A 23494-nucleotide genomic window follows, 5' to 3' on the forward strand; every position below is an offset into this window, starting at 1 on the left:
GCTGTCCGTGAATATCATACAGTACAGTAGGAATAACACTAAACTTCCATTAAAACGTTGTGAATAGACCGGAGCGACTAATTGAAATACGATCAAATGGTTAGAACACAATATTGTACTATTTTACTCGTACTTTATTTTTATAAATAATTTTATATTTTACTAATAATTTTTATAATTACTTCCCCTATTTTATGAGCTGTATATTGTAATCGTGTATATATTAACATGTGAGGGCAACTGGTAAATTTTCCTCTAGATAATTTGGGAGGAATTGGTATAAAAAAAGCTACTTTTAGGGGCAACTGGTACATGCCCATTAATTTGTGCACAGTGATTATTGTGAACCTTTATTTTCGTTTCGGTGAGTTTTAATAATAAATTATCTAGGGCTTATGATTTCCAACGGGTATTAAAAGTACACGTGTACACGGATTCTGTTAACCGTGTATTTGAAATTAAGAACCCGTGTATTTAAAACCGTGTATTTACACGTGTTTTTTTAACGTATACAAGGATTCTCATATCATCAATAACGTGTAAATATATACCTATATATATATATATATACACGGGTTTTTCTTAATTTTGCATGTATTTAGAAAATAAAAAATTTAATTTATATTATACAAAAAATTTTTTTATAAATATAATTTTTTTATCTATATTGTTAATTTGTCTTACGATAAAATCGTTTTATTAATGTACACTAATCCTCACTATGGTTTTACCTTATGCTTAATTTAATAGTTTAATAATAATACTCCCAGATCTAACAACGAAATTGAAAATACCCATCAGTGAGAAATTATTACTCTCAAAATTTTCACTGCGAAATATGAATCGGTATAAACTATTTTTATAATTTCGCAGTGAAAACTTTGAGAGTTATAATTTTTAACTGATTAACTAAAAACTGTTAATTTAATATGTCAAAATCAAAAAGTTGGGTATGGCGGTATGCCAAACGTATAGGAGATAATAGTTATTGTAATATGTGCGATAAAGACGATTTAAACGAATTTGCATATGCCGGTGGAAGTACAGGATCATTGGGTCGACACTTGAAATTTATACATAATTTATGGCCGAAAAATTCTCAAACAACTGAATTAACAAGGTAGAATCATTTTTTATTTAATGTGTGGTTACATTTTTTAATCGCTGCAAGAACGTTCGGGTTTATAATATTATCTATTAAGGCATGAGGGACAACACATGTTTTTTCTAAATTTAAAAATAGATTATTTTTAGTTAACCAATTTTTTATTAATTTTAAATCTTATTATATTATATTAAATATTTCATCCCAGGAATCAGCCGAAAATAGCATAACTGTATCATCTGCATAACATACTAATTGACTTTTTAAAGGGAGTGAGTGAATACCGTTTAGTTGTACGTTAAAAAGAATGGGAGAAACAACTGTTCCTTATAATAATAAATTATATAATTTATAATATATATATATATAATTGATAATAGAGTTAATAATAAATTTGTACCATTAAATTTAAATTACATTTGCAAGATTTTTTGTCAAACAAAAATAATATAATTGACATTTTCAAAAGAAGCCAAGAAAACATAACAATTTTAACTTATTATATGTAGCTTCAAATATTTTTTTGATCTTATACCATTTATAGTAAAAAGTTATATAAGTATTAAAATTTTCAATAATATGAAACATTCAGAAATATTTTTTATTAGAATACCTATATATAGTATAATTTTAAGTGAAAATGAGGAATTTATTATTGGATTCATCTACAAAAATTAATTCAATATATCTGTTTGATACTAGTGCAGTAGATACTTGCACCACAATTATTGACTACTAAAATAAAATATGATATCGCGAGTGGAAGTACCGATCGTCAATGAAGGGCAGTCACCGAACGAATTTTGTCGAGCCTACAATATACACTTACCCTTAAATGCATGGAATTTCTTTTATAATAAAATAAAAAGAACAAAAGTTAATCGGAATTATGAGTTATATTATCAATTTCATAACCAACAGTTTTAACAATTTTAATGCAAAACCGGCTAACAACGAACGTTTTAAGAGTACCATCAAATATATCGTTGATATAATAGATACTCGTATTTTAACAAAACGGTTTTAACATAAGTATTCCAAGTATGGGAATTTGTGTACTTAATAATATGTAGTACTGAATTTAATTGCATGCATCCTCACCACGAGAAATACGAGTATGCTGTGGTAAGAGAGTACGTTGTAAATATTTTGTTTTAGTTTAATATGTGGTACAAAAACATGTACATTATTTATCATTTACATTATTTATCATTTACATTTTATCATGTAATTATATTATTATACATTTTTAAGTTCGAGTCAATTATCACTTCTTTTTATCACGTCAACGTGTTGAGTATTCATATCAACTTGTTCGGTTGTTGTTATTGCTGTTAGTTTGTTGTTGTTTTATTACAAGTGTAGTTACGGATCGTATCTAGTTCTTTTTTGATAAAAAAATAATAATAGTTTAAAACAATATTATGTATTACATTCCTATGTCTATGAATCTACACTGTCTGGATGTATATAAACAATATCGTCCGAATAATAAAAATTATTAATAGCTGCAATTGAATTAACAGTTACCGTTTAAATAGACGTTTGGTGCAAATGTAGAAAAAATTCATTCTCGTTACCCCGAGTGAGTTTAGTTCTCAACTGATATTTCCGTGCAATGTACAAGTGTGCGCATAAAAAGATGAGTTTAAATTTAATTTTCACGCAATAAATAATGTGATCAGTATGTGTGAATGTGTGCGTGCGTGCAGGTGTGTTTGTGTGTGTGTGTGTAGATTTTATGGGATCACACAGTGAAAATTAATGGTAACTCTAATGTATGGTTACACCTATCCTATAGTATTATACAAATTATTTTTATACCGCTCGACCCTAATCAATACGCGCATACATATTTAAAGTGAAAATTTTCCGCACAGCAGTTGAAAACATTTTCATCATTATCTGACAACGCATAAACCACACAATAGTGTTATGGAGAAAAAAAGCAATAAACTAAGCTGTTATAAACGAACGTATAAATAAAAAGTATAAATAATACCACAAACCCACACACCCACACACACACACACACACACACACACATACAAAGCAATAGTTATAAAATATAAGTAACTCTCAAACTCGTTCGATGTAATATCATATAAATGATAATGTTATTGACAGTTGTAAAACAAATAAAAAAACGATATGGATATCGATTAATTATTTTTAATGACAATTGAATGAAAATAATATTTCCATAGAATTATAGGTTAGTTTTTGTTTTTTGTTAATTTAAAGTATAAAATATAGTGTAATTGTATATTAATTTTGTTTTTACAATGTACACTAATCGAATAAAAATTTAATTAAAAAAGTTCCTTCATCTCTGGTATTTTCGTAACAATGTTTCCAAAATAAAATAGTATACACATTAATTGTAGTACTCATATTAATAACAATTTTATAAAAAGTAATACTTAGGAACCTATATTCGATGTTACTATGTTAATATTAAAGAGTAATTTAATAAAGTACACTACATTAATAAATTATTCAATTTTTTTTTTTTGCATTGACAAATATTATATGTAATTCAAAGATAAAAGAATTTATACGTAATTTATTATTCATAACGACAACCGATTCTCCATAATTTTGTATTATTTATTTATTTATTTTATAAAGTTATATTATTTCAATTTAATTTATTATAAAAAAAATGGATAATACTCAGGGTATTCTAGAACTTGATTTACAAATCAACATATCAATATAATGTAATAAATTGAATCAAATAATTTATTGAAACGGATTTTTTTTTTTTTTTTTTTTTTTTATTCAATAAAAATACACGTTATATAACTTATTCGTATTATTCGTATACAATTTTTTTATTTATTCATTTTTTTATTCTTCCATCGTGCACGCGAACACCGCTACAATCTGCGAATCAGCCAGTATTCTTCGGAAATACAGTGGGCGTATATTTTCAGCATAGTTGTCAGCTGGAATCGTACTCGATGCTATACTGTAGGTGCTTAAATATTTTTAGTAAATGATTTTGGAATTGTTGTCAGAGCTCAGCTCTCCAAGCACATCGTTCGTCACCGTCTGCGGTCTCGCGAGACTACCACTCGGACTGGTCCAACGATGGTCGGATTGTGAATCTGGAAAAAAAACGTACCTAAGAAGTTTGGACGCCAATCGTATGTTACTTCCGAAGTACACGTGGAGCAGTTGACATTAGATCAACATGTTTAACGTTTACACGTTCATTCAGTTGTTTCCGGTCGACCGTACACGCATCTCTCGCATGTGGGCTATTTTTCATCCGACAGAATAACGTATCTCTGCTCACCAACCGCATGCGAAGTAACATTTCTCTCCGTGATCGTATTATTTGCCGACTCGACAGCACTCGTTACACTAGACATTCACTGTCGTTCTCGCGATTATTCTTCGTGAACAATTTCAATTTGCATCAACACCAGTAGGTACCGAACGCGAATTTAAATAAATTAGGAACAGTTATAAATTTTTAATCGCGGCACTGCAAACAAGGTACAATTGACATTTGATCTCTTGGCGTGATAGGTAGGCAAGTGTGCTGCTCTCTACGATTCATGCGTATTCTTGTTCCGTCGCTGCTGCGGCGTCGAATTAAGCATTTTAAACGTTGACAAGCACACGCTCGGTTCAATTCCCAGGGGCCCTTTATCAGGTGGATAAACAGGCTACCGTCGCTTTACGCACGTCGAATGACGATAAATTGGCACATTATATCCAAAGTAATATGATATGGATGGAAAACGACGCATTATTATTTTTATCCAACAATACATCTGTACATACGTCTGATACATCTAAGTATATTAGTGTGAGCTTAATAATATGCATTTAATTCTTGATCTAGACAGGAACTTTTTTACATAATTTCGCATACAGTTCTATAAATAACCCGTAAATCGATTTCAAACGATAATGTGTAATTATTTTTAATTTTTTCTATAAAAAACGATTGTTAAGTTGGTATAAAATAATACGGAGCAGAGCCATTTTTTTACAATTGTAATTGGTTTTTAATTCATCATGTACTTTGCGGTCTACTAAGAATTGTGTGATAAAGAGAAATACAGAAGAAGAATCACACGCGTAATACGGAACATCTCAAATAGCACGTTTTCAGATGTGCGTAAATAGTAAATATCAACTGTACTGATTATGAACACAATATATTAATAGGTGTAGAATCTATTCTGAAGACGTTCGGTCGGTGTTTGATAATCCATTATATGGTGTGCGTAAGTGCGGTGTCGAGTCTCGTACGAAAATATTTTTGTAGATCGTTAGGTTTTAAACCATTTCTTACACGGGAGTTGTACTGCCGCCGTTACAGTGTACGAGTCTTTGAAAAGTCAATGGGCTCTTTTGAAAATCTTTTCGTTAATGTGCTTACCGAATACGGAGACTCTCAAATGACATTGATGTGTCATTTATCCGTCGACGGCACTATAGGGTAACAAAGTTTACGTTCGAGGTGTGGAAGATAAGGAAGACGGATATCGGGGTTTCTTGGGGTGAGTGGGAGGAAATTGCTTTCATATATAACACCCGACGACGGGCGGAGGGCGTATAGTAGTAGAATCGCTCGAATACCTCAAACCGAACGGCGAATAGGACTGTTGCGTGTATGCGTGTATGCATATGTGTGTATGTGTGATCAATAGGCCACCGAAAGTCGGTATTGCTGAAGCCACGCAAGACGTATTAATGACTTGAATACGAGCGACGACGTTGGTACAATCTGATCGACGGGGCGTGAATGACATATAATCAAAATGATAGAAGTGCAATCCCCCTCTTTTCCCCCTCACAGATATGTCTGCGGCTGATGCCATTTTATCGCATGGGTATCGCATAATATGTCTCGTACCACGTGCTACAAACATCGTCTCTGCCTCTACCCCCCCCACCCTTTGCTCGTGAACAACAGACGAGGTATCGGGTGAATAAATGAAATACTATAAATTATTATATCAGTGTTTTACGTGTAGCCGGCGAATCGACTAGGTCGGTAACGCAAGAGGTAGGTATATAATAATATTACGTACGTACATCTACCCGGCGACGGTGGCAAATCTAATTATAAACGAATGGGAAACTATAAACGAAGCGCGTACGGAAAATAGAATATTTAACTAAAAAAAGATTTTGTTTTGTTAATTTATTAGTTTCGGAGTGGTTGATTATTTAAAAGCAACGGCACGGTGCGCGCGACGACTTTTAAAATGAATGAACGGGTGACAACGTTTTTCTTTATTGCGTATCTCGGATTCGTCAAACCGTTCCCATCCACTAATTACTAACGTGCGCGCCTGTCCGGAGGAGTAACACAATTTCGCATTACGACCGGTACCCGTAAAGTTGAAACGATCCTCGCAGGATAACGATAGCACATACTGGTATTGTGCGCGCACCGGTGTACCCATGTACTTTCAAACCGCACCGAAATGTTGCAGAGCCGTAAACACACCAAGGGTTCGAATAGACCAAGGACATTTTGGATTCAATAAATGCTCAAACGACTGTTTGAAGTTTGGGGCGTTTATGATGCTCGATAATCGTACGGTATTAGAAAACGGAACAATAATTGCCGATCGTTTATAAATTATAATCCAAACATTAAACACATTTCACAAGTCGATCACTGTTCGGCGTACAATACGCTATGGTTCTAGAATTCCATACTTGATTATTAGTCAATCACTGCACTCGAGTTTTGTGACGATACGGTGAACTATAAACGCACAACGACGAATCACGGCGGTGGCTGCCAGCGTGATGCGTGTGTACGTGCGTGCGTGCGCAGCTGTAATAACGTTTTCCATTAAGTTCGAGTTCACCTTAATCGACGGAATTGGATAAGCCGTAAGACGATCGGTTAGAGATTATGGTCGAAAAACGACGGAGAAAATCGACATCTAATGGCTACGAGAGAACGGCGTTTGGAAATTTGGATAAAATCTCAGGTTCCGGGGTGGCATCGCACGGCTACGAACGGTTCGAAGACGTGTGGTGATGTTGGTGGGGGTGGAAAAGTAACGTCCGCGTGGTGGAATGAAATCGTTTCCGAAAGTAATTACCTTAACCCCTCCCATATATATAGCAACGGCTTGCGGATAATACTATCCATAACATATTTCAAAAACGTTTTACCCGCTGCAAGCGTGCGCATTCTACACGTACCATTTGGCCTCGAGAATACGAATACTTTTCGTCCCGTTGAGTTTTGTGCATACACGCTTCCTGGAGCTTATTATGCGTGTCTGTACGATAGTAAAATCCCTTCGGGTAATTTTATTTCACGTTTTTTTTGTGATCGCCGGACGAATCGTTTCATATGTAGCCCACGCCGAACGTGCATACACGGAACAATGTAGGATTTTCATGTTCGATCAAAAGTATAATACGGGATAACGCGATACATCTCGTACGTTCATCCGATCCCTCGATACATTCAGGTTTGCAACCCGTGCGTTTTATCACGCCCGTTTCCGAATTCATATCAAGAGTTTCGGTTCAGTCGTTGTCGATCGCGTGTTCGATGTACGCGTTATGCACCGGTAAGGTTTCGCGCAAAACAAAAAACAATTCGCTTGCACGCATACAGATACGTCGTTATGAATTGTACACGTGGTGTTAGTCGAAATTAATTATACCAACTGAATGCGTTGAACGATGGGGGTAAGTTTGATGACGTGGCAGAATGGACGACAAAGGGGTACGCAACAACGACAACAATAATTACATGTACGCATACGGGATGGGCTGATAAAAATCGGTTCGGCAAAAAAGTCTTCTGAAAGGCAAATCGCACCATCGATGATATACTGGCATTAAAAACGTTTTTTTAAACTTTCGTTACGAAACCCAAAGTATTTAAAATATAATTAAAAGTATTCAAAAGTCAGTTTATGCTTGTACGGATATGCTCACAACGACAACGACCAACTTTTATTTCGTATTCAAACCGTCCCCGCGTACGCTGTATTGTACCGTTGATGTGCTGGTGTATAACTGGTGTGCTCGTTTATGCGGAATGCGTGGGAAGAAATTTAATGTATTTTACGTGATTTTTAAATTCCAATACAATCGTGTAATAAACTGTATATGAACATAAAAACACTATTCGTTTTACGAACACGTCGTCCACTGTCGTACTTTATCCATGGTATTTTATTCGTCGAATCAGTTTTTTATCGTTTGTGGACACTACGCGTAATTTAAACTTAGGAAAATGTAAACAGTTATCATTTTATTATTATTATTATTATTTAATTATCCATTACAACGCTGCAACGACGTGAATTCGGCAAACATTAAATATTATTATAAGATGTACATGGTTGAATTACAAACGTGCGCCCGTTGAGGTATTGATTCCGACATAAATTCCGAGATTTAAATCCATTTGCTGCTTGTCATGTATTCGTAGCATTCTAGGCAAAAAAAAAAATTGGCCCCCAGAGGGTCGCGCGACAGTGTCTGCGTGTGTATACAGTCGATACCATGAAAATGTCTCTAGGACGCACACGAGTCCTGTGGTAACAACATGGCGCGTAACAATGGTCTCGGGACCATTTTTATGCACAAAGGCATAGTTTCGAAGATTTTGAGTCAACCCGGATCGAACGAGATGGAGAAAAATGTATGCGCGGTCATCGGTAGCCGGTATACCTGGGAAAAACCTTCAGTTAAAACTCGCGTAAAAAGATTTTATTATTATTATTTTTTTTTTTTTTTTTTACCACTTTCCCGATGAATAAATAAAAACTTGAACCATCGACTTTCTCACCCATCCTGTACGCCAGTGAATGTATTGGTCCGAAGATGCGAATGTTTAGTTTTTTTTCTTCGTGCCGTTCATGTGTATACGACTAAATGAACAGCAGTGCATATTGACATGACGGGTAAGTAATTTGAAGTTGGAATACATACAAATAATATCAAACGCCGTGCGTGCCAGTTGTTTTACAATAAACGAGCGACGTGAGATAATATGAACGGATGAGTTAAAAAAAAAAAAAATAAATAAAAAAAATAAAGATACGAAATTAAAATTTCATAAACATGTCATATTATCATGACATGCTTGGCAGGTGTGATTCAATATTTATTCGACACATAATTTTATATTCTTTACGCAGTCGGACGGCTGTTGGTTCTCCTGTGCCATTTTCGTACACCTTTTTCACATTATTTTCGGCCATTCTGATAGTCAATTGAAAAATTGAGCTTGGAACGATGCCGAGAAATTGTACTTGGAATTTTTCAAAGATTTAAAATTAACGAAATCACGTTCAACACTATTCAGTATCAATTTAAAATAAATCACGTAATTGCATAATATTGCATAATGAAATCGCATTTTAACGTAATCCTGATCGGTTCTGAGTCAAACGAACTCGCATCAAAATACGGCGATCCATCATTGCGTTATAATTGATAACAATAATTATTAATACAATACAGTTCGATAGTTCATCCAGAAGTACAAGCTATCTTTCCACTTACAATTTTAGTAAAATGTAACAATAAATACGCCCACTGTTATCATTTTTGTTTTGCACAGCTATCTCTCAGCTAGAAAAAGACACAAAGCTACTTTTTGATAAAAAAAAGAACCCTGAAAAGTTTTTAATGTCAAAAATACATAACACATAACTACTTTGTACAGATTATACATTTGAAACCGATGTCGATTAAACATAGCGTTGTGTTAGATATGAGAATTTGTAGTACTATAATAATGCAATGTTGGTATAATATATTCACAGATTAATTGCTTATTACGTATTCCGTTGCATTTGATGTTTGTACAAGCCTCAACAGCGTACCAATGTTATTATGCAGTACCGATGTTAACCTATATTTTACTGTTTTTCTTTGTGCAATTATTATGTTGTTTTTCCGAAAAAAAATAAAAGAAAATATTACGATCGAAATAAAACATATCTTTGAATATTTTATCTGAGAAAAAATCAGACAATGTTAATAACATTAATAACGTTCGTCGAGTTTCTGTAATAATTCGTTATTATTTACAGGGAAATATTGTTACATTATATGGCATAGTCGATGGCTGCATTCTATTTTCTTATAATCAACTTATTTCCTGGAATACTGCTAAGATCTTCTCATACTCGTGCTTTTAAAATGACAAAATATTTTAATTTTATTTTTTTATATATAAAACAATATTATTATACATTATTATTCACTATTAATACGTATAATCAATGAAATAAAAATAAAAATTATTTTAAAAACCAAAAAAAAATGTAAACTAATTTAATTTATTTTTCTCTCAAATTTCATTCAATCAAAACTGTATTAAAATCCAAATCTCAATACAATAAAAAAATCATTATTACACTCGTGGAAACATAATATTATTTTAAGCGTCGAAGAAAATCTTAAATGACGAAAAAAAGAATAAGACTAAATAAATTAACAATAATGTATTGTTTGTATATACATTGAGTTATAACGGTTCCATTAATATTATAATAAACACAAATCCATGTTTCAAGGTAGCCCGTTGCGATAAGTAAACTTGAGATTAGGGGTAACAAGACTATAAACTAATCTTAAATCAAAATACATCGTTAATGATTGTTTTGGCATAATTCAAGGTTCTGTTTTAACTTATCAAAAGTATTTTTTAATTAAAAATCGTTAACGATTTATAGTTTATCCATAGTGAATAAAATTATTATTAAATAATTTAAAAGTGCACGTTAACAATTTAACTACTAACAGATGCGCAAACCATAATTAGTAAAATTGGTATTTTAAAACAGCTAAAAAGTTATAACATTTTAATTAAAATGATTTAAAATAAATGATAAATTAATTATTAATTCATCATTTGATAAAAAGCAAAAACATTTATTTAAATTTGCATTTAATTAATGTATGGTTAAATGTATTATAATGAATAACTATACCAAACGCATCGATACGATACATTAATATATTTGTTTAGTAATGATTTTTTACTGTCGTTGACTATTTGTCAAAATGTTGTATTACAAGCATAAAATATTGAAATCGAAAAAAAAAGAAAAACCGTAAAATTAAGTATCATATAAATGTAATACGCCGTATAAATGAACGAAAAATTAAAAAACAATTAAAAAAATGACAAAAAAGTTATTTTTAATTTTTCTGGGATATAATAACAGCAGTATTTTAGTTTTCACGGTTTATGTGCATTACATTTGGCTTTCTGTTTTATACATCAGATTAATTCACTATACAAGTACATTGCACATGCCAACTCGAGGAGTTCTTTTAGGCTAAAAGTTAGTCGCATTAGAATGAAAACGGTATGCATCGTTCGTAATGTATCGTAATATTCGAAATGGCGTTAACGATTTGACGATCAAAAATTAAATTAGCATAAAAAATATAATTCCATCATGGCTTACCTCGTACATTATGTCTCTGTCGTTTTTCTTGCCGACGGTGGACTAATATAAGAATAATATAAAAATCTTATAATATTTCTAATTTGAATACTACCATCTCACGATTACGATAAAAATATGGTATTACGATGATTCGATTTCGATGGGCACCGGATCGAAAATAAATACATTGAACACATGGTTGTAGACACGCGGATAAATAATCAGCAGTCGTGGTTTCGATAACTTCTCATTACGCTATTGTACACACACACACAAACTATTTCACTTACGTGTTTATCAAACGCGGGTCTAACGTCACCGATTTCGATTGCATCGTGGTTTACGTTAAAAGCACTAGTTTTAATAAAATAGAAATACGATTGTTCATGCGAGTGGTCGGTTTGGAACGCATTGTCGAAACAGAAGATGAATATCTTGATTCACGGAATTTCGTGTCTACCGTACAAGATACACATCCCGAGGCAGGTGAACTTATGTATAAAATGTGTATAAAAAAAAAAAATAGGTTTAAAAAAACGATTCGAACACTGAATATATTCCACTTATATCAACTGACGATGAAAAATTACATAGCGTATTGGAAAGCATTTAAATAAAATTTTAACTATTACGTCCGAAACAGATCGGAAATCACAATCACAATCTGCACCAAGTTTCCGCTATCTTCATGACGTGATGATGACGGCTGCTTGGGAAATCGCAATGGGTTCGCCAATCGCTTTCTTCTCGGTCCGAGTTCGTGACATCACCGTTTGGTAAGTGTATTTACACTTACAGGTACCTGTCGCTAAACACGATTATTTCAAACACTCAAATCGTCATATCGTTCGTCGAGTTTTCCTAAATCGGTATCGACGGGGGTGTGATGCTCAGGTACACGTCGGTCGGTCATTCGCACTGTATGCGAGGGAAGGTTAAAAATTAAAATCTACTCCCACCTCATTCTACGGCTTCCTTTACTTCCCCTATTCAACTATATACACACACACATTCACGTACACACACACACACACACACACACACACACACACACACACAGAAACCACCATTTTCCACAAAACTCTATCGCTCCGTCACGCAAGCATTGGTATAATAATCGATAACCGAACATGTACAAACAACTTGCATGCTGAGATAATAATTTTATGCGTGCTAACGGCAGCTATGGCAGCTACGGGTCGTACGGTACGAAAAACGGGCTGAAACTCTTACCCTCCGCATCCACTTCGCACACGCACACCTTCGACCGAACTCTGGAAGTGCGTTCACTTCTCCTCACATATATAACCTATTGCCATCCCCCTTTGTTTATGGTGAATTTTATGCGATTCAGCAGATTTGGCTCCACACCAACTGATATACTTCTCTTCTACTCTTTATATCTCACTCTCTCTCTCTCTCTCTTTCTCACCACAACAAGCGTGACTTCAACATAAATCCTTCTAATTTCTCATTTCCAAGTCATACACTTTACCGAAATTTACCAAACTTAACCAACTACTTATGGACAACGTTTAACTTGTATAATAAACTATACCTTTATTAATATTTATAACGAAAGGCTTTCGGTTAGAAATAATAATTTTTAGGTTATGGGTTGCAAACTTCTAGTATAACACAACATTTAAAATTAAAATGATCATTAATTTGTTTTGGTAAAGGTTTTTTTTTTTATTTTATGAATTTTTCATCAAAAATGGTTAATTAAAATTTTGTTGATCGTTAAAATTTGATTCGCTATATAAAGAAAACGATCATACATAAATTATACAAATTAAAAACAGCTTATTTTTTTTTTTATGCAACGTACTTAAGTACTATAGTATATTTTAAAACTATAATTGATTTGTATTTGAATACATTTTTGAACAAAAAAAAATGATTTACTGTATTATATAATATTAGTTAAAACATTTCAATTTCTACTTTATTTCTACTGTTTGACATAATTAAACTAGACATTTTAATTTTACAAAACAAGGCAAAAATTAATGGTACCTATATATAGTATTTAGTTAAATAATTCTATATAAAAGACCAATATATATTTACCATTTCAAATAAACGTATAAATAATCAACAGCAGCTTTGAGTTCGAACTTCCACATGCTGTAATCACTATTCTTTTACTCGTAATTTTGGTGGATAACCCAAGTTATATATAATATATATAACTATATTATAGTAGTGTTATAAATGCATAACGCTCTATATATCTTTGATAATTATTTTTTAAATAATTTGAATTTGCATTTTATTAGTAGTTAATGGAAAATATTATAGGAATGAAAATATCAAAACTATTTTCGTAGTATTAAAATAAAACAAATCTAACAATAAAATAAATTTTAAAATGAAAATAATAGTTTTTTTCATTACGGCTTTTGCAAAGAATACACTGCGCCTATGAATAATATATATATATGTCAAGTATAATTGAGATAGATATTTAATAGAGTGCCTTGAGTGTGCGTATGTTATAAAAGACTGTCCAATTAAAATGTTCAGGAACAAGAGCTTAACTTTAGCGATTCAGAATGTCAGTACCCTGTTGTTTGATTAAAATCTGGGTATGATTGGATAGAGAATTATGTAGATGAGACGCCTTTGTATTTTATAATGTTTTCTATTTTACTGGTCAGCATAGTATATAGTAATGAAAATTCCGCCCATTAAATATGTAAATAATAAAATAAAATGTTGTCTGTTTTTAATTTAAGACATTTATGTATAATAAAGTAGATTAGTATTTTATTTTATGTGTGTATGCCAAATCAATTAGTTAGTATAATTAATAATTTTGTAATTTTTAAAACTTACTCGGATTTGATAAATGTTCAGATAATATTTCGTAGTGTGGTAACTTTCAAAAATTGTGATATTATATATATCGATATTATTTTCTCCTAACGTATATACTTAGTTTGAATTCGTGTTTGAGTTGAAGTAAGCTGTTAGCGTTTCAAGATAACGGTGACAGTGATTTATTCGGGTCATTGTTAAACATCATTTGTTTTTGTTAAAATGATTGATGGAAAGCACAGTGGAGACAAATACAAGTAGTGGGTGAGCATTTCGAATTCATATAGAACAGATGACATTTAATTTACAACTACAAGATCAAATGTTTTGGTGTAAGCTAAAGCAAACTCTTTGGACGTTGCTGCTCTATATATACAATTAATATAATGTTTTTTGATATCGAAAAAGGCTACGCTCATTATAAACATTTCGTTTATGAATCGAGTTTTGAACTTAACCACGATCAATGTTTTAGGCTACCATTATAATTGTTCTTTAGAATGCTTATTGTATTTTTTTAATAACATAATAAAACTCACTATTTGATTTAACTATCATGAAAATAATACATCTAGTATTCATAATTCGAGTAATCAAGTGAATTCCAGTTATCTAACAGACTGCCAGTAATGGAAGATGCATTTAACAGACATACTACGTAGACCAAAAATCTGTATGACCAATTAAATTATAATATTTATATTATATGATTCTTTGATTCTTCTAATATATTGATGTAGCGTTTTCTCTTAGTCTTACTAATTCTATGTAGTTATAAATACTAAAATCTAGAAAAAAGAAGTATTCTTATATTTTTCACATTCAGGACAGTTCATTTCAAACTAGTTATATTTTAATACCGCTAAGCGTTATTTTATCCTGATTTAATTTTTTTATTTTTAGTTTGAATGTGAAAATCCTGTTGTCTCAGTTTAAATAAGCTCAATATTCAATTTAGAGTTCGATGCGGATTTGAACTATCTATAATATTTCGCACAACAACTTTAAAAGTTGTTTGCATAATATAGTTGGTACTACCAGCTTTGTATTTTCACTCATAAAATTATTCCGTTCGCTGTAAATTTATTTTAAAAACAAACGCGTTTGCAACATAACAATATACAGTGATATTGTTTGTAGATAGACGTAACGGTGTAACTTCCTTTTATCAATACACCAGGTGAATTTTTTCGTGGTTAGATAATTTGGTATTGTGAACAGATTTTAATTTTTAACTCTAAATAAGCCGATGTAAATTACCTCCGGAATTTGATGAAAAATGTTATCGCCGGGTCGATTAAAATTGTAATATAAACCGAAATGTTGGTTTAATTGACTCCGATATAGTGCAAAATATTAATTACAGTGTCACGTCAGCTGAATTATGTTTTGTGGATGCCAGACGTATAGATTTATTGGATCACAATATTTATTGCGATTGCGCAGAACGTTCGCACATTGGTTATTATTCTTGTGTCGTGGGCCCTTCGATTCCGGTACGAAAAACATTTAAGACTCGACTAAAAAAACCGGAAAAATGTGTTTTATCGTACACGGAACCCGAGCGATGGTCCCTCAAAATGTGTAACATACAATGGTCGCTACGACAAAACTGATAAATATATGCGTATCACTTGCTCTGGTACCATTTCAGTGCAACGATGTGCCAACCATGGTGCATTTGAATCAAGCAAATGCGGTAAATGTTGTACGCAACGACGCAACCGAATATAGATGAATTTAAATAGTAGCGGGGGAGAAGAGGATAGTTATCAAACCGTTACTATGAGAAAGGGCAAAGGGGTGAAAGTCTTAAATTATTTATTTGCCGTAATCGATCATTTGATTATTATTGTAACCAATGTCAGGCGCACGGCCTTGCGAATTCTCGTACGGTTCAATATGAATTTCTAAAGGACACGTTACGCTTTCGATTCACGGTGATATAGGGTCAGTGTTAATATTACAAAGTACACACAAGGTTTACAATCACAACCGCGCGTGCAGGTGGTAAAAGTTTTATGAGCGTTTCGTACAAAATAAAAGTGGAGTACGCACTTGGATAACTCATGACTAGTGCGTGACGTTCGCGAGTTCGTTTCAAACTGCGGATTACCTATATAACAATCGGGAGAACAAATGGTGCGGAGAGCACGAATGAAGTTTCTAACCGAGTGCGTTTGTTTTTTTTTCTTTCCAGACGTTAACGGATAGTGTCCAGGGCACCGGCGGCGGGTGCGAGGCCGAAGAGATGGCGCGGCTGGTATACCGGTAGGGCAAAAACGGAGGGGCTGAAGAGCGCCCTGGCCCGGCTTCGGCAGAGGACCTCTGGACAGTCCCATGAGAACAACACAGACACCACCACTCATCATCATGCCCACGTGAGTATCCGCATTGCGCGCGTAGCGTTTCACTCTCCGTATGCACAACTGGTAAATGTATACAAACCCGGTACGCGCTACCGACGGGGATTACGTACGCGTATCATTTTGATATAATCAAGGATAGCCCGACGCATAATTGACGGGTTTCAGCCATGCTGATTTATGGTATTACGATATTTTCGTAAACATAACATCCCCCACCATGATTACGATTCACAGGGGTAGCCGTTCACTTAGCAGCCTTTCGTGGTGGACCGTCTGATTTATGCGATCTACGGTACTATTGTCTATGTACGAGATCTGCCCACGCGAAATCATGTCGAAGTACAAATGGCGCGTGGAAAAAAGAGATCAACCCGTTTCGTTTTTTCGTACGAAACCGATATTAATCCGTTTAATTTCCATCTGCCGCGAACAAGCGTGGTTAAAATCGTTTGTGAAACTTTCGAAAAACTGAAAACCGTGTAATACTACACCAGACCGTGTAACTAATCGTAAACTATTTGACTTGGAGACCGGCTATGGTATAAGACCACTATCGTTTCACTTACCGTATTCAACTGACGAAACGCATATTTTTTTGACGTTATTATGATGATGATGATGATGATGATGATGATAACGGTAATAATAACGATTCGTACAGAATGTATAAATGTAATTATTTCGTAACGCTCATTCGGTTTATAGAAAATGAAGTTTGCACACCCTTAGGAGCAGTGTTTCGATAATCATTTTGACTATCAGATCTCCAGATCGGTTTACATCATCGCTATCAATTAACGATTACGCTATTACTCGAGGACGCGACGATAGGAGAAACTTGTAATCATGTTCCGGTTAAATATATGTATATATGTATTATAATATTTTCCCCTTTTAATTATGTTAACTTGACCCTTCAAAGCGTGAAACGCTCTTAATTGATAGATGGTCAAGCCTGATACGGTCAGTGCACGAGTCAGCGGCGGGGAGGGGAGAAATGAGAACGAAAATATACAGGTTCTAAACTCCCATCGATGATGTAAATCATTCGCTTCTGAGCGCTTGTGCAATTAATGAAAAATAATGTTCGTTGTCATGATTATATGAGTTACATACTTTTTGTTTCAATATTATACGGTGGACATGTGTGTGTGTTACCGATCAAACGTAAAAATCGTAGAACCCCACCGCGTTGTAGATAATGGTGTTTGTGTGTTTGTATGTGTATGTGTGCACTACCACAATCTAACTAGCCCATTAGTAACCATGCGAATAATGTTTAGTACATTTCGAACCCATTTAAAAACGTGTATTTGACGCCGACATTTTTTAAATTAACATTTTCATTTGTTTCGAATGTTGAATAATTATTTTGACAACCCCATTAACATTTACGCTTTTAAAATATCAACTGAAACCACGAGTAAGTTTGAACTCGACAGATGTTCCTAAAATCTGATTATTCGTCACGGGAAAACTTGTTAACAAAAAACACAGCAACCTTTGTCGAATAATTAGAATGCACTTATCGTTCCGTTTCGCTCGGATTTAACGTATGCACGGATACGATATGGAGAATTATTACCATCATACTTTCTCGACGGCACGTGTAAAACAATAATTATTCTCGGAAAGGACATTATGAATAGATGAAAGATTGCAATGTGACCGTTCCCGTGTAACTAATAATAATAGTTAATAGATATGTACCAAAAAGGATTGTAAGTTGCCGAGAAACGAATCCCGTGTGATGCAAGAGCAAGTGTACTGCATTGAAAATGATAGCTGAAGATTACGCGTAAACAGATGCGTACATGATTTGTACGAGCAATACACGGTGATTTTAGGCTTTAAAACGCCAACCCTTTCATCGTGTTCTTTGTCGCGGTCATTGTCATCGTTATGACGTGGAAAACGTACGTACTACCATCGTACGGCTAAATGTCGCGTTCCGCCTGAAATGTCGATTACGTGTCTACGATCGACGACGATTCGCATTACTTGTGTTATGTCGACAATTGGAAAGGATAAGAATGTAATTAAAGCTGACCGAAAGTTTAACGTGTAATCAGTATCGTACGTGTAGTAATGTTTTCGTTCGCACGCTTAAACCTGATTTTAGAAAACTTTGCCGTTTTCTCAATACAAGGACAGAAAATTAAAACAAGAAAAAAATCCACACATTCAATAGATTCTAATTAAATTTGATAGGAAACTTAAAAACGATATTTTTGCAATTTATTCGATACCACCAGTTTTATTTCACATCCGATCAGAATGTTGTATATATATATAAATAATATACGCGTAATAGGCGTGTATTCTATTTACGGACAAAGCCTTCGCTAACGAGATCTTCGGGTTTCCTTAGCGAAATTCTATCTACTGCAACAGCCGAAAATCGACATCATTACTACGGTTTCTTTCGTTTTTTGTGTTTTATTTGGTCATTAGTGCCCAATAACTTTGCAATAGACACGAGAATGTCAAGCATTACGAGGCTAGTTAAACCTGCAGCAGGACTTAATGCCCTCTACGTGTGGTTGACGAGAAAATTAATACTATTTATAGAAAAAATAAAAAAAATTAAAAAAAATGCAACGCCCAGAGGAATGGAAAACTGTAATTAAAAAACTTTTGGTAATTACACAGAGTTTTAAATGGAAAATAACAGTTTCCATTACTGTTGTCAACTCGAAGACCTCGACCTTATTATTGTAACTAAGAAGAATAATTTACTTTAATGCTAATGAAAGGTTTTTGTTATTAATTTCTAATGCTAAAAAAAAAAAAACTAATCTGTTAAAATAATTCATATTTTCATTTAAATGTTCCTAAAGACACAAAAATACAAGATTTGAAAAAAACGTCGATTATTTTTAAGTTTCACATCGAGTTTTTGTGTAATGTTAATTGTTTGTGTCACATCAAATTTAAATGCCCTTGTATATGCAGATTAGTAGATATTGTTATTTATTTTTCTTTCTTCATTTTTTTATTTTTTTTTATTACTATTATGGTACATAATAAGCTGATCATAAATATTATTGTTCCAATTTGTCATTGATATTGCCATAAACAAAACGACTAAACCATATTTTACAAACGCAAAATTCTGCGTTTCCAGTACATGTAAACCCGAAATGAATAATTAAAATATGTTGTTTTAACCAACGAAATATGCATCTCTACCCCAAAAATAAAAGGGTATTAGCACTGCTACGTCATTATATTCGAATAATTTCAATTGCAATAAATCATAGTCAGTCGGCTAGCATTACACTCAAAATGATATTATAATTTCTTTAAACCTCTTACCATAAAATATTTATTCTACGGTACGTCATATGTTTATAATAGTTGCAATATTTTTCATATTATTTCATCGCCAACAATATATATGCAAATATCAGACGAATTCTTTTACCGTTAATTTTCAACATAAATTTAAAAAATTTACTTTATTATCTTATTTTTTTCTTTTACGCATAAAAGCTGTACATACAAAATATGTTTTCCGATTTATAGTTGAATCGAATATAAAAAAACATAATAAGTTAGTTTTAAAGTTTAACATTATATGTATGTTATACGTGGTATATTAATTAAAAACTTTACTAACAAATAAGCTACAAAAGTAATTATAAAAGTTTCGTAGGCCTTCAACAAAAATAATACATGTCCGCCGGCGGATAATCTATACCATCGTAAGTAAGTATTGATTATAGACGTGCCGCTATACTGATTCGGGTAGATTATACAATTGTTCTGGTATTACTTGAGCGTGTACAGCTCGGGTTACAATGTCTTAATTGATTTTACAAGCTAATGGAAAATAATTTGTTAAAAGTGATTTTCAGCGGAAATTCGCTTTCAAGTACTTGGAGATACGTTATAACGACGCGTCGATCTTCGTGCTTCTGCAATAATGGTACTATAATAATCTCCGGTTAAAATTGCATGTCTTAATTTATAATAATCACATTTAAAAGTCGTGTGGAGTTTCAAGCACATACACTTTGATCGAAAAGTTTATTATTATAAATAGACTGTATGGTATAAGAAAATAGAACTCGGGACATGGCAGTGCTATTAGTTTAACAATAATTGGAAACATTAGTTTTAATGGTTTTTTTTGGAAGACCATGTAACTTAGCACTTTGATAAATGAATGCTATAAATGTATTTCAGTGTATTAATAAAATATAATCATTTGGTTTAAAAATAATATTATTTTTAAATAACATATTTTGCTTAAGAGAAATTATATTTTGGATTTTGGATTTGACTGTTATTTCATTAGGTATTTTATTTAGAAAACGATAATTTAAAACTATATTACCTAGGATGTTTCGAGAATAAGAATAAATTAAATGATTCACAATAGTAAAAAAAAAAAAATGTTATTTATTAAAAACCAGCGGTTTTATATATATATATATATATATATATATATATAACATGTTTTATACCTATTCAGTACCGAAGCGCAGTATAAATACTTCTTACTGGTCTTATATAACAAATATTATTTTACTTGGACCTTTGTACTCTTTAGAACAACGCAAACAAATTCTTGTTTACGTATGGGAAAACATGGTATAAAATTCAAAAAACTACGTCGTAATTAGGATTGTGATATCGGACAAACAGAAATAAAAAAGTAAAACAATGTCATTACACGTATATTTAATAAATATTTGTTAGTAAAACGTAAAAATTTGAAACTTGAATGTTACATATGAAGTTGTGATTATTTTACAAAAATCTTCACTGGTTACCAATAAACGGGTATAATAATATTACGTAATCAAAAAATCAATAGTAATCTGTCGGTGTATCCATAAAATATGCCACTGATAATTCGATATTTGGTTTGAGTTCTAAATCGATAATCAATAAACTTAAATAATGGTCCACTAAAATAATTCTAGATAAAACTAATTTCCAGAGTTATAATTGTATAAATCTAAGTGCATTACATTTAACATTGAATGAAATTATTTTTCATTATTCATCATTATTAATCGTTAAGGCTTACTGATAGAATTTGTAACACTATTTTAAACATGTGTTTTTAATATTAAAAAAAAATAATGAGAAAATATAAAAATACCAACTCAAGTAACAGGTATTTTGAAACGAAATTCTACAATAAATTGTTGGTTTCATCAGGTTATATTTATTTTACAGTCAAACAAATATATTTATCATTTTGCTCTGAACTTGAAATGTCTGATATATTATACGGTGACAATTAATATTAATAGGGGGCAGAAAATTGGATTTCTTGTTGTTTATAATGCAGCCTTAGTTCAAAATTATATCATCCACTCGGCGTGAGGAGTATATAACATGACAGACACCAAAACTACCATTATTATAATTGACCGGAATGAATAAATGTTTTTTTCTTATTTTTTCCACGTTTATTTCGCTGTGTAAATTACATCCCACAGTCACTGCTTAGGATTCTATAAATTATACAGTACTGGGTTTCGAGATCTTCCCGTAAGACGGTAAGTTTTTTTCCTTTTTAAGTTATTGCATATTTTTATATATACTCTTTTTTAACTCAAAAGCATTTGCTATTTGACCTTCCGCTTAAACTTTCATTCGGCTATAAATAATAATGATAAATAATCGATGATAATCGTTAAAGTTATTACTATTATTGCTAGGCACAACTGTCCCTATGCATATACACTTTTATTTAACACTAAAAATATAAATATTTCGTAGAAAAAAAAACGGTATCGCTGGTCGTTGTGTGAACGTTTATGCGATTTTCGAACACAGATCAGCGAATACCCAAAGGAGGTTCTCGGTCATCAGACCCGGCGAATATAATTTATTAAACTGATGTATTACTTTAGCAGTGCGTAATCTCAAAGTGTACTTTCGGCGTTAAGACGTGTACCAAGGAAATCTACCGTCGTCGTCCGATCAATCGCGAAAACGAATATGTAACACGCGAGCCTGTACATGCCGTAGAAGCGGTTTAGCTCGTTCCAAATGTATTACTTTTCGATATTGAACTTATACCATATCTTCAACAATAAAGATAAATATCACCTTTTCACGTTGTTTTATAGATGTACGAGTAGATGTTGAGAGATAAGCACGGTTAAAATTTGTTTTACTAGTGACTTACTTCTTTTTTTTCAAAATCTTGTAGCAAAGTTAAAATACATTGCTGGTGACACATCACATTTCATAATTACCTTAGTTTGATAGATAAAATAACTATTATTCCTATGTTTTATGTTTATGTCTCAACGTATTTGAAACTATACATGAATGATTGAAAAAAATGTTCGATTGATGTTCGAAACGTCTGAAAACATTTGTAATGACTAGGGCCCGGATTTCAATGAAAAGTGCATATTTTTTTGATACAATGCTCTCTAAAAACATAATTCGTTTCATGTAACAAGGGTTTCAAAACTACAAATTTTATTTTGCATTTTTTCGCATATTTTGACGTTTTTTTTATTTTTAGAGTATTTTTACTATTATTGGGTCATTTTATTGGATTTTAATGCATATTTGATCGATATACTAAACAAATTTAACTTATTTAAAATAAAATCAAAAGAAAAAATATTTTCTTGATATTTAAGTAGGTTTATCGGGTTTTTCCATACACATGTGTCAATCTTTCATTAACTGTCAATTGTTTCATTTATTTCATAAATTGTCAATTTATTTTTCGATTCAGTTTTTATCTTATCTTAATTTATTATTGACTATGGAACGTCACCAGTATTCGATCA

General features: G+C 32.4%; 1 protein-coding gene across 1 annotated transcript in view; it reads left to right on the top strand.

The window, feature by feature from the left end:
- Positions 1 to 16559: 16559 nt before the first annotated feature.
- Positions 16560 to 23494, top strand: part of LOC112686948 — a gene marked incomplete at its 5' end in the record, with an annotated part of 190534 nt that continues 183599 nt past the window's right edge. The window contains one exon of the mRNA XM_025559448.1: positions 16560 to 16730. Within this exon, the coding sequence (XP_025415233.1) occupies positions 16560 to 16730 (171 nt within the window). The remainder of the gene's footprint in view (positions 16731 to 23494) is intronic.

Source organism: Sipha flava, unplaced genomic scaffold (assembly GCF_003268045.1).
Source record: "Sipha flava isolate LNK unplaced genomic scaffold, YSA_version1 32_pilon_pilon, whole genome shotgun sequence".
Taxonomy (NCBI): domain Eukaryota; kingdom Metazoa; phylum Arthropoda; class Insecta; order Hemiptera; family Aphididae; genus Sipha; species Sipha flava.